Source organism: Apodemus sylvaticus, chromosome 8, assembly GCF_947179515.1.
Source record: "Apodemus sylvaticus chromosome 8, mApoSyl1.1, whole genome shotgun sequence".
In the NCBI taxonomy this organism is placed as follows: domain Eukaryota; kingdom Metazoa; phylum Chordata; class Mammalia; order Rodentia; family Muridae; genus Apodemus; species Apodemus sylvaticus.
This window is the reverse complement of record NC_067479.1, coordinates 97,816,569-97,829,196: the sequence shown is the minus strand read 5'-3', so window position 1 is coordinate 97,829,196 and position 12,628 is coordinate 97,816,569. Positions and strand designations below refer to the sequence as shown.

Genomic DNA, 12,628 nt, shown 5'->3' with positions numbered 1-12,628 from the left:
TTTTAGACATGTAAAATATAGCTTAGGATTCCCACCATACCCAAGGATGCACCTGATAACCAGAACTCTGTGACATCACTCACCTAAGACAACCAGACACAGTCCTAGAACCCCATGATACCCACTGGAAAGTATATAAGCAGAGACCAAGAGCAAATGCTTTGCTCTGCACATCTATAGAGATGCCACCTTGATCCGCCTTGTGGCTGGAGAGTCTCCTCCAGGATCCTAACCCTCAAATCAGAGACATCTGTTAAAGACTAGACCTGAACTTCAGCTAAGATATAACCATACAGATAAGCAGCCTTGGGGAGATAGGCTTAGATGTTAGGAATTCAGCGTGTGAACGTCATGTGATGACACTCAGCATAATAACATATAACTCTCATTATATTAACTAGGCATCTAGTTAATATAATCTACCTTCTTGCTCACTGAAAGACCACACTTCAGAAAGCCTTAGGCAGGACACCCAATGACATCTCATCAAATTTCCCCACTGGTTTCTACATATTCTAGACATGTACTAAAGGCCCGTAATCCACAGGGACACAGATCTTGACTGGGCATGGTTGATTCATGGGCTTAGGAAGCTGACCAAAAAAAGTAAGAGATAGAAAGAAGACTTGAGAGCCAGAGGAAAACTGAGCCCTGGTCCAGGCCCAGGCTTCTCAGTCTGTTAGGCTCTCGGGCTCTCTTGGTTCTGTTGGCAAGCATATCTGTGGGCCAAGGACCAGTGAGAACAGAGCCTACAGGTGACCACACGCAGCATCCGGCCGCCTCAGAAGCATGCTCAGAAGCATGCTCAGAAGCACAGAGTGGGGTGCTGTGTTCAGAGGGGCCTGCTGTGCAGGGAGAGGAGCACTGGTTTCAAGAGTCAGACTTGAAGAGGTCCAAGATCTGCACATAGACCCAGCAGGGAACTGGACTCTGTGGGCTCCGCCTCGCTGAAGGGACAGACAGCTCACCTCGCAAGTTGGTTCTTCGGATCTGTTCATTTGCCTGGTGGAAAAAATGAAAACAAAAAAATACAAAAACAAAATAGCAATGGTGACACAGTGAGATGACCCCAGAGGTCCTCTAGGCAGGGCCCGCTGTAGGTGTCTGTACCTTTTTCAGTCCTTTTAGCCTGTGCGTTAACCCCAGAGGCTCTATGTTCTTCAGCACCAGAAGGCCCTTATTGATTTCGTTTCTAGAGAGAATAAAAAAGAAAGGTGGCATTGGGCTATCGACAGCAGCAAGATGTCTCCCAGTCATCCTGTGGCCTTGCTCACTGTGCAGACCCCTGGCTTAGGGAGGTCACCAGATAAGAGGCATCGTCTTTCCTTTCTGAGTTGGACCTTTCTCTGACCCTGATGGGACCCAGGGGAAGGTTCAATTTTCTTTGAGTTCGTTTACATTATGGGTTACCCAGACCTTGGAGATTTGGTCAGAGACCTTGCCTGTTAACTCCTTGGAGAACAGCTTGGAATACGCATTTAAACTAGGGATTCTGAGGGGGAGTGTCCACATTCTAAATGGGCAAAGTAATGCCAAAGTCACTCTCCTTCTGGGCAGTCTGTTCTTCACTGGGTAGGGCTGAAGGGGCCATGCAAGCCTGCTGTGTTACTGACCAGTACCTATTCCCACTGTCACAGGGCTCTGGCTTGACTCCCTTCCCTCTAGACTGCCAAAGGCAATGGCCAAACTACTTAGATATGAGCCCAACCATGGATTCCACAGAGAGTCAGGCCTTCAGGACTGTCCATAAGGCATCTGTGTTGCTCTCTAGGCTAGAAGCAATATGGCCTGTCCAGTGTTATTAAAACAGACAGAACACACTGAGGGGAGCAGGGTGGGGCCTGATGATCATTCTAGGACAAGATAGGTGGGTATATGAGGTTCAGAATAATCTGATGTGAGAAGGTTAAGCAGGCATAGCAAGGTGATTCACAATCAACTCAAAGGCGGCTTCCTGTTGGGGAACAGAGAGGACATGCCAGGGTTGAGCTTTGAGGGCCCTATGCATGCCTGGCCCAGGTATACATCACTAAAAGATGACATGATAATGTTCAGCATGCCCAGTGGGGGTCAAACCAGGGATTTCTCACTCCAGTTCTGCCCTCCTCCGTTGGCCAGCACAGCCCAGTCCAGCTCACCCTATGTACAGCCTACCTCTTTCTCTCTGCCCTGCCCATAGCCTTCTCCCATCTCAGCATCTACCCCTCTCTCTGGCCCTAGAATCTATCCTTCTGATTGGCCTAGCCAACCATCTTCTACAGTGTCTATCTCAACCCTCTACCCCGGCCCAGACTCAATTCCTCCCCTCAGCCCAGGACAACTCCTTGCCCTGCCCAGCCTCTCCTATGCTCTGCAGCTCTGCTGAACTCCCTGCCAGAGTCACCCCCAGGAATTCTCTCTGCCACTCGAATCTAATCAAGTCTCTCCAAAACCAAGCCACGAGATTACACTAAGCCAGGCCTTACCTGGACTCTGGAGAGCCAGTCTCTTCCTGCCCTACCTCCCAGATGGACCTGGGGTGCTATTTATGTCCATAAATTTAGAGACTCTAGTCTCCTCTCTGAGGCCGACTGGTCTCCCTTAACTCTCTGCTCCTGCTATTTCTCTAGTACAGAGGACAGAGGTTTTTCATACACTCAGACACCCCAATCCTAGATGTCCCACTCTTCTTTCCATTTCTCTAACTCTGGATGGAATCTCTGGAAGAGCACCCAAAGTTGACCTTCCCTCCCTCTCAGTCAAAATCCCCAGCTTCATACCTCTGGGATTCTTGGCATAGTAGTTCTGAGCTATCTCTTTATGGCTACCTGTTCCCATACCTTCCTGTATGGTAACTCAATAAAGGTGACTCATGACCCGTGGTGAAGCTTCCTTACTTATGATCACAAGGCCCGATGTTCCCCGCCCCCATACTCTGCTACTTCCCTTGGGATTTCCCAGCCGTTTCCCTGGTCCACTTTTCCAAGCAGAGAACAACTTGTTCATAGAAGACTATGCACAGGCCATTATTCTAAAGGTACTAACATACATAGCTCACCTGGGTCCCATCTGTTATTCTAGACAGGACATAGGTAAGATTCAGGAGTGGAGAGCTTCTAGAAGCATCAGGTCCATTCTGCTTAAGTACAGGCTCAAGGCTGCTAGTAAACTAAGGCTGGGGATCAATTTGGGTACATGAGCTCCCTAGTAAGGGCAATGCTAAGAGATGCCAGAGGTCTCTACAAGTCCTCTGTTTCCTCAAGATCCCTGGACACTAGGCTATCTTCAGGATTCAGAGGAATACCTGCCTACCTGTCCGAGGTGAGTGGCAGGATAACCTCAGCCTCTGTCGAGTAGGTTATGATGGAGAGCCGCAGGTTAGGGCTGGAGACAAAGCAAAACCACTGAGAAGCCAACATACAAGATCAGCCTGCCAGGGAGCAGGCAAGCACCAAGTCCCTGCCCCCACCCCATCTCTGATGCATGGAGGACATTCAGAGGTAAGGACTTAAGGCCAATTTGGCAAAGTATTCTAAAGCCCATGGATAAACACATGGACCCACAGGTCCACAGAAGAGTGTCAGGACAACCCTGATTCATCCCATACTTCATCTCTCTTCTATTCCCCACCCTCTGACCCTTTTTCTTTTTCATACACACACACACACACACACACACACACACACACACACACACACACACACGTGCTTGCATCTGAATAGGCAAAGAGGCTCCCACACTCTCCAGTGGGGGCATCCTCATCCCTGGACCCTGATATCAAATTCTTTGCATCTGTAGCTACTGTCTTTGTTGGGGTTTGACTGCTGTGAACAGACATCATGACCAAGGAAACTCTTATAAGGACAACATTTAACTGGGGCTGGCTTACAAGTTCAGAGTTTCAGTCCATTATCATCAAGGTTGGAGCATGGCAGCATCTAGGCAGACATGATGCAGGAGGAGCTGAGAGTTCTACATCTTCATCTGAAGGCTGCTGGTGGAAGACTAACTTCCAGGCAGCTAGGGTGAGGGTCTCAAGCCTACACCCACAGTGACACACCTACTCCAACAAGGCCACATCTCCTAATAGTGCCACTCCCTGGGCCAAGCATATACAAACCATCACAGACACCTTTCTTCACATTCCAACTCAAGATTATTCTCTCTCTCTCTCTCTCTCTCTGCCGCGGTGGCCCAGTGATGTCTGTAAAAATGATATTTTACAGACAGAGGCGGAAAAGAAATGCCTCCTGGGAAGAACGGAACTCTCTGGAAGCTGTGGAAGCTGATAATCCCACCTGGCAATTTACTGTACTCTCTTACTTTCTGGCTATTTAAAATGAGCCCTTAGTTCCCAAGTAGCAGTCTGCCCTGACTTCCTCCTTTTCTCTTCTCACCAGGATTCCTAAAGCCTGGCTGATAATCCGGTCTTTGAAGTCGACTCACTGACCGCCAACCCCCGTTTTAGAATTTCAGTGCCTTGCCTCATAGTTGTTTACATAATTACTACCTTCCAACCACATGTAGGTTTTTATGGCTGCGCATATGTATATGAGGATGGCTCGGGCACTCTGGTACTGAAAGTATTGATTTACTCGGGAAGTTTTGTTTTCACAAGATAAAAGGCTAAATGTTAGATAAGGATTTCTCACAAGAACTTGTTAAGATCCAGGTGGTATAAGAAACTTCAAACTCTGAAGGTTTGCTGTAAACTATGAGTGACTCTGTATTCTAATCAGGAAGTTTGATGGCATCTGTAAATTGATCCTCTGTATCTGTTTCTTGAGAAACTTTGTTCCTGATGTTGCATTTCCTTGTACCAAATGGCTATGATAATTGTGCCTGCCCCACTGGCTACATCTTTTGAAATGGTAATACCAACTCTTCCTGTATAAAAATCCTTGCCTTATAGCTCCAAAATACATTCATTTCAAACCGCCTCTGTGTGTGCGTGGTTTGTTCTGTCTGTCATCTCAGCCAGACCTGTGCCTTCCTGGACCAGAGGACCCTGGATATCCCTAAGCAGACCCACAGTCTGTAACATCTCTCTCTCTCTCTCTCTCTCTCTCTCTCTCTCTCTCTGTCTCTCTCTGTCTCTGTTTCTCTCTGTCTCTCTGTCTCTGTCTCTGTCCCTCTCCGAGAAGCCCTTCACATACATACCTCCCCTTCCTGTCTCACTATGAGTTAGAGTAGGAAATCAGATCCCCTTGGCTTAGCATGAGGTCTACTATGACTTTGTCCCCAACCCACCCATGGTCCTCCTCTTCTAGCCTTTCCTGCATTATCTTGACTCCCCAGTCTAGGATCACTCATTTACAGAAGTTAACTGCTATAGTTTGAATTGGAAACATCCCTCACAATCTCATGTTGAGCCTTTGTTCTCCATCTGGTGACACTCTTTTGTGTAGCTGTTGAATATTTAGATGGTGCTAGATGCTTGAAGAAGATCAAGGGCAGATCATTAATAGTTGTAGCCCGGCCCCTGTCCCTACTGTTTACTTTCTTCTTGGTGTATCATGGTGTGAATAGCCTTGGCTACATGCCTCTCTTGCCATGCCTGTGAAGGATGGACTGAAACCCTCTGAACCTGTGAGCCATGGATGCCTCTCTTAAGTTGTGTCTGATAAGAACTGTGGTTTTTAATTACACCTGACCCCATTCAGTTTCTCACCTTGAGGACTCAGGTCACATCACGGTTTCTCTAAGACCCTGAAACTTTTCTCTGAGAGGTTTTGCCTTTTTCTTTGTCTTTCCCCAGCAAGCTCCCCAATCCACTCCTCTGGCCTGAACATCCTGTACTAAGTGTCTATCACCACACTGTGCCCCCAACTGTTAGCACATCAGCCTGGGTCTTCGCTCTCTCTCTCTCTCTCTCTGTCAGAGGGATACTCCTTGAAGCCCAGAGGAGACTACAGTCAGAAGAAGCCATACTTTGTGAATTTCTTCACCAAACCCTCTACAAAAGAGTAAATGTGGATCCAGTTGTCTCCCACACCGCCAGATCTGAAGACAAAGGAGATATATGTTAAGGTGTGACACAGCTTTGTCAGGCAGGCAGGGAGGGTAGTGTTAGCCTCCCTAGTCTTCCAGTCTTTCATCAGTTTTTTTTTTTAAGCAACCTGCTGCCTTGTTACTGCTGCAGACCATGGTAAAGCATGAGGAGAGGTGACTTTCATCAGGGCCAGTAGTGAACAGAAGGTAGCTAAACAGTTTCATCTACTGGGACTGTGAGGTCTCAAGGACTCACGGAGTCATTATGAAGCAAACAGACATAGATGTGGGAAGGGAGATTAACGGAGAAGGGAATTAATAGGGGGATAACTAGTAATGAAATGATAAAAATACATGTCATACATGCATGAAAATAAGAGAAAAATACAGACAAGCCAAATGGCTAAAGTCAGGAGATCAGGGCAAATGTGATTCCCAGTTTATAGAAATTTAGAGCACACTACAAATTTCTGTATGCCAAGAACTTTGGATACTTAGATGGGACAGTGAGAAGCTCTGAGGCCCTCTGAGGTTCATGTCCCAGTTCCCATTCCCTCCCTTGACAGCTAAGAGGGGTCTAAAAGCCATTTCAGCTTGCCTACCACACTGGGGGGGGGAAAACAGGATCTTCACAGAGTTCGAGTTGGGAGAAAGAAGCTTCACCCTTGTGGCCGTAAACAAAGGCTACTCTGGACAGCAAGGCTGGGAGAGTGCCCACAGGGTCAGGGGTGACCTCTGTAGAGTCTGTCTGTGGGTAGTTGGCAGGAGTTAAAAGGTACTTCCCAGCAGTCCGTAGGCCTGAGGGTCATGATGACCAGATCAAAGTCTAGGTAATGAGGACAGAGCCATCCAGGAGGCCTGTTGGTCTCCTTGCATTCAATAAGTCCTTGAAGGCCGCCTACTTCCTGAGGTCTGATTACAATGACCTTGCCTGTCTGCAAAGTATGACCAACCACTGATGCCCAAGGAATATCTAGGGACAGCGCAGGAAGGTAACTTACTTGTCCAGGACAAGGTAGAGTTCGAAAACACCTTGGCAATCGTCTCCCGGTTGAACCTGGGGCACGTTCTGCCTCATTTGTTCCATCTGGTTTTGATGGGGACTTCTGAATCCCTTGCCTAGGCTGTGAAATAGTTTCCAGCCAGGACTGTTGTATCGGATGCTCCTACCCTTTACAGTGGGAGGAAGCAGCAGGAGAAGCAGCAGAAAGAATGCCAAAAAAAGGCATGGAGGAACTGTGCATTGGTCTATACAGGACCCCTTGAAAATTCAGTAGCACTTGAGGTGTTGTTAAAATTCAGTTGGACTCTTTCATCATATCTGCCTAAATTTAGGGGCGAGGATCACTGCTTCTAATCTATAGGCAGCCGGCACTGTACCTGGCACTCTACCTGCTCTGGGGTGTCCTCTCCCTACCTTGGGGTAAAATACTGTAGGGTTATGATGGGACAGGGAGGTTGACATGGTGACTTTGTGACCTTTCCCTGTGCTCATTGCCTTCATGCTGACAATGCCAAGAGTCAGTCACAGGACCTTTGCAGGAGTCTCAGATGAGGACTCCTTTTCTACATTGCAGCTCCTCATGGGGCATTTTTTGGTGACCACCTCAAGGAAACCATATATTTTGTTAACTGAAAAGATGACTGAATTCACCAGTTATTGTGGGTGAAGAGGTCAAAGTACTAAGGGGCGGGTGTATAGAAAGTGGGGGCGTAGGGCAGCTAAATGTGTGTCTTGAAAGCAGCAGGCAACATCTGATTTCAGAAGCAGATGAAGGTTGTGTACGGTTGTCAGGTTCCGCGGTGGGTCGTGACAGGCTGCCCAACCTTGATAACTTAACACGACCATTTTATTGTGATCTTAGGTTACATGAGTCAGATCCTCAATTAAGGTGGCGTGGGGAGGTCCCCCTGAAAAGGGAACCTGGGAATACCCCAGGACTAGGAAAGTCTGGAATTGTCTGGAAGCTTCTTCACTGTGGCACCAGAGCTGAGGAACTTTAGAGTGTGGATCAGTTGGAATGGTCATGAAACCCTAACCTGTGGCCTCTCCCTGTGGCTTGGGCCTCTTTCACAGCATCAGTGGGCATGGACTTTACGGAAGCCCAGAGCTTGAGGAGATAACGTCTTCAGTGAGAGCTCAGGACTGTGGAATCCTTTATGACATCACTCCCCCAGGCATGGTGTCATTCTGGCCAGAGCTTTGCCAGGCTGTGGAGCTTCAGAGAGGAGTGTGGGTGGGCGCTCCCAGTGCTGTCACCCTTCTTCATCTAAGTACCTGGAGAGGCAGAGGGGGGTCATGGCGTGGAGAGATGATGCCCCGCAACCGCATTCAAAAGGAATCCAGGCCACCCAGACTGCAAGGGAAATCACGTTTAGAAATGCCACGATCACTTTTATGCCTGTATGCTCATAAAAGTCCTTAAGAATCACAACTTTCCCTCTTATTAATTTTAAGATAATTTTATTTTACAAGATAAACTGGGTCTCCAGAAATCTTTTGTTATTGCCTTTAAAATAATGACAGTCATAAGTAACGAATTGAAATTGATCAAATCTAGTATACTGGCTTTACAACATTAGTGTCCTTTCCCCATTTTTCATGACAGTTCAAGGCAGGCTTATTGTCATAGTTTTATGGGTTTTCCTATAGAATAGATAGCTTAGACTGTGGCCTTAATCTGCCTTTTATTCATTCCTAAAGGGCCTGGCCATGTGGTCATGTGACCTGGGCATTTGTTTCTTCCTACGAAGTGTTTGTGTGCATATGTTCTTTTTTCATTGGGGCTGTCAATCTTTTCGTATTTGCTCATTCACACTGTATGTATTCTGAACAGCAGACTTCTATCAGGTGTGGCAATATCGTCTGCTGTGCGGCTTGCTTTTCCACTTAATTTTGAAGAAAAGAAAAAAAAACGCATGTGTTCTTAGATGCTGTACAGATCGTTGTGGGTTAGATGGAAGGTATCGATACTGTAGCCTCATGGGAAATCTTTAATCCCTGAGGACCTATCCTTCAATGGGAAGGTGAGACCTCCATCTCTTCCATTTCGTTTTCTAGCTCTTCGATATACCGTCCGCACCAGATGCTGACCTGAAGTACCATCTTTTCAAAGTCTCAAAGTAGTAGGAACTCCTGATCTTTGACAGGAGTCTTCAGAACTGTGAGCCAAAGCTTGGCCTGAGTACATGCTGAAGCTTCTCTCCTATTGAGTGCTATTGGTAGCTGCGGGCCGCTGGAGGGAGGAATGCTTTCATGAGGAGAGCTGTCCACACTCGGGGGCCCACGCGTGGACCTGCAGCTCTAATCAGACTCAATGGGTTATATAGGGAAAAAAACCCTTCACTTATAACTTAGTTATGGTTTTAAACTTTCTACGAACCTGTAGAGAAGAGAAATGATAACTAGTTGATTACTCCTAATGGATATGCATGTAAACATTTTCTGTTGTGAACTTCTATTTCAATATGACTTGGTATTTTGTGTGAACTTATGATGAACTTTGTAACATGTCATCATGTATTCTGAAAGATGTTTAAGGGTTGAGGACAAGAGAAGTAAGACCAGAAGAACTGAGTGAGAGGAACAGAGCTGAGAGAAGAACTGAACTGAGGAGAGATTTTAGTCAGAAGAGAACAAGATTAGAAGGAGAATGCAGAGTGGAATAACTTAGAAGCTATAGGTAACATAAAATAACTAAGTGAACAATGTGCAGGAGGCAGAGGGAAAGAGAAAAAAGATGTTGCAGAGAGCAGAAGGAGCAGGCAGCCTTCTACTTACCATGGGACAGGACAGGTCCCATGGTAAGGACAAGGCAGGCTTAGTCTTAATAAGAGAAACAAAGCCTTTTTCTTACAAACATGGATTTAATTCATTTAGCATTAAACGGGTGGAAGCCTTTTCGCCGCGGTGGCCCAGTGATGTCTGTAAAAATGATATTTTACAGACAGAGGCGGAAAAGAAATGCCTCCTGGGAAGAACGGAACTCTCTGGAAGCTGTGGAAGCTGATAATCTCACCTGGCAATTTACTGTACTTTCTTACTTTCTGGCTATTTAAAATGAGCCCTTAGTTCCCAAATAGCAGTTTGCCTTGACTTCCTCCTTTTCTCTTCTCACTGGGATTCCTAAGGCCTGGCTGATAATCCGGTCTTTGAAGTCGACTCACTGACCACCAACCCCCGTTTTAGAATTTCAGTACCTTTCCTCATAGTTGTTTACATAATTACTACCTTCCAACTATATGCAGGTTTTTATGGCTGCGCGTATGTATATGAGGATGGCTCTCCGGTACTGAAAGCATTAATTTACTCAGGAAATTTTGTTTCACAAGATAAAAGGCTAAATGTTAGATAAGGATTTCTCACAAGAATTTGTTAAGGCCCAGGTGGTATAAGAAACTTCAAACTCTTTGAAGGTTTACTGTAAACTATGAGTGACTCTGTATTCTAATCAGGAAGTTTGATGGCATCTGTAAATTGATCCTCTGTATCTGTTTCTTGAGAAACTTTGTTCCTGATGTTGCATTTCCTTGTACCAAATGGCTATGATAATTGTGCCTGCCCCACTGGCTACATCTTTTGATATGGTAATACCAACTCTTCCTTGCCTTATGGCCCCCAAAATACATTCAGTTCAAACTGCCTCTGTGTGTGCGTGGTTTGTTCTGTCTGTCATCTCAGCCGGACCTGTGCCTTCCTGGACCAGAGGGCCCTGGATATCCCTAAGCAGACCCACGGTCTGTAACAGCTGGCGCCTGAACAGGGACCTTGGGCAGGTAATCTTTCTCTTTCTTTCTTCTTTTTTCTCAAGGTTACAGGCTGGCTCTTGCCAGGGAGCTGCAGTCCCGCCAGTAAAGACTAACTGATTAAGTTCAAGAAATCAAGTTTTGTAGTAACATGGGGCAATCTGAATCAAAGCAGGAACAAATGTTTCTTTCAGTATTTAAGATAGAAACGATAACAGTGCAGGACTATGTAAAGGCCTGCATAGATGCCTTACCAGCAGTGGTTCAAGGGATAGCCTATGCTGCAGTTATGAAGGGACAGAAATTCAGTGCCTTTGTTAAACATACTTATGGTAAAGGAGGAAAGGGAACCTCCCAGCCCACATGTTATAAATGTGGGGAATCAGGACCTATGCAAAGACAATGTCCAACAGATAGTAAAAGGGACTCCAAAAGAAGGAGTGCTCCTCCAGGAGTTTGTTTTCGTTGCCAGAAAGGCAAGCATTGGAAAGATAAATGTAGATCCAAGTTCCACAAGAATGGAACGCCCCTTACAGGGGAAAAGAAAGAGGAAAATTCAAAAAACTAAGTGAGGGGCAGCCTCTCAGCCCCAAACTCGAAAGAGAGGAAAATAATGAGAGTTCTCTGAATCCTGAGGCTCCTGAATTTACTATATATGATTTGCCCAGAGCTACCCCTGGTAGTGCTGGCCTGGACTTAGCCTCCTCTGAAGATGCAATATTCTCTAGATGGGATGGCATCTCCTTGATTTCTACCTCTACCTTGGGGACTTTACCACAGGGAACGGTAGGGCTAATAATTGGCCGTAGTTCCAATTATAAGAAGAATTTTGAAATTTTACCTGGTGTAATAGACAGTGATAGCACAGGAGAAATAAAAGTTATGATCAGACCGTTAAAGGAAACTATACAAATCCATAAAGGACAGCGAATAGCTCAGCTTCTGCTCCTGCCCTATCTCAATTTACCTAATCCGATCCTAAGGCAAGAGCGGGGCCAGGGGAAGTTTGGCTCTACAGATGTTGTGGCATGGGTCCAAAATATTGGAATGGAAAGGCCTTTTAAAACAGAGTGAATGGAAAGCTGCTTCAAGGACTTTTAGATACAGGGGCAGATAAGACCTGCATAGCAGGAAAAGACTGGCCTTCCTCTTGGCCATGTAAGAGGACTTCCTCCTCTTTGCTAGGCTTAGGGATGGCCTCTAATGTGGCTCCAAGCTCACAGTTCCTGAGATGGGAATTAGAGGGAAAGACAGGCATGATTCAGCCTTATGTTATCCCTTCTCTCCCCTTTTCGTTATGGGGAAGAGACATAATGAGTGATATGGATGTAAGACTAGTGACCTCAGATAATCTGAGTGAACAGCATTTTTCATAGGGGCCACTGAGGGCTTGTTGTATGCAGATAAGTTGGAAATCGGAAGAGCCTGTATGGCTTGATCAGTGGCCCCTAACGGAAGAAAAAATACAGGCTATAGAGCAACTTGTGCAGGAACATTTAGAAAAGGGACATCTTGAGGAAAGTAACAGTCCCTGGAATACTCCCATATTTGTAATAAAGAAAAAGTCAGGGAAGTGGAGGTTATTACAGGACCTCAGGGCAGTAAATGCCACCATGGTAGACATGGGAGCCTTACAGCCAGGACTGCCATCTCCAGTAGCAGTCCCAAGGGGATGGGATATAATAGTAATAGATTTGCAGGATTGCTTTTTTTACTATAAGGTTACATCCTGAGGATTGCAAAAGATTTGCTTTTAATGTACCAGCCATAAATCTAAAGAGGCCATATAGAAGATATCACTGGAAAGTATTACCTCAAGGGATGAAAAATAGTCCGACGTTATGTCAAAGATTTGTGGATCAAGCTTTGATGTTAATTAGGGAAAAGTATCCTGAAGCCTACATTGCCCATT

General features: G+C 46.0%; 2 protein-coding genes across 3 annotated transcripts in view; one reads left to right on the top strand and one right to left on the bottom strand.

Annotated features, from left to right (window-relative positions):
• LOC127691107 (anthrax toxin receptor-like) overlaps positions 1-9,076 on the bottom strand; it is a 51,116-nt gene extending 42,040 nt beyond the window's left edge. Inside the window, exons 1-6 of the mRNA XM_052190695.1 lie at positions 9,005-9,076; positions 6,972-7,231; positions 5,911-5,982; positions 3,292-3,363; positions 1,111-1,192; positions 969-1,002 (exon numbers count right to left, since the gene is read on the bottom strand). Coding sequence (XP_052046655.1) covers positions 969-1,002; positions 1,111-1,192; positions 3,292-3,363; positions 5,911-5,982; positions 6,972-7,231; positions 9,005-9,076 — 592 coding nt within the window. The remainder of the gene's footprint in view (positions 1-968; positions 1,003-1,110; positions 1,193-3,291; positions 3,364-5,910; positions 5,983-6,971; positions 7,232-9,004) is intronic.
• Positions 1-12,628, top strand: part of LOC127690621 (protein polybromo-1-like) — a 131,136-nt gene that overhangs the window by 105,529 nt on the left and 12,979 nt on the right. The gene's annotated exons all lie outside the window — the stretch shown is intronic.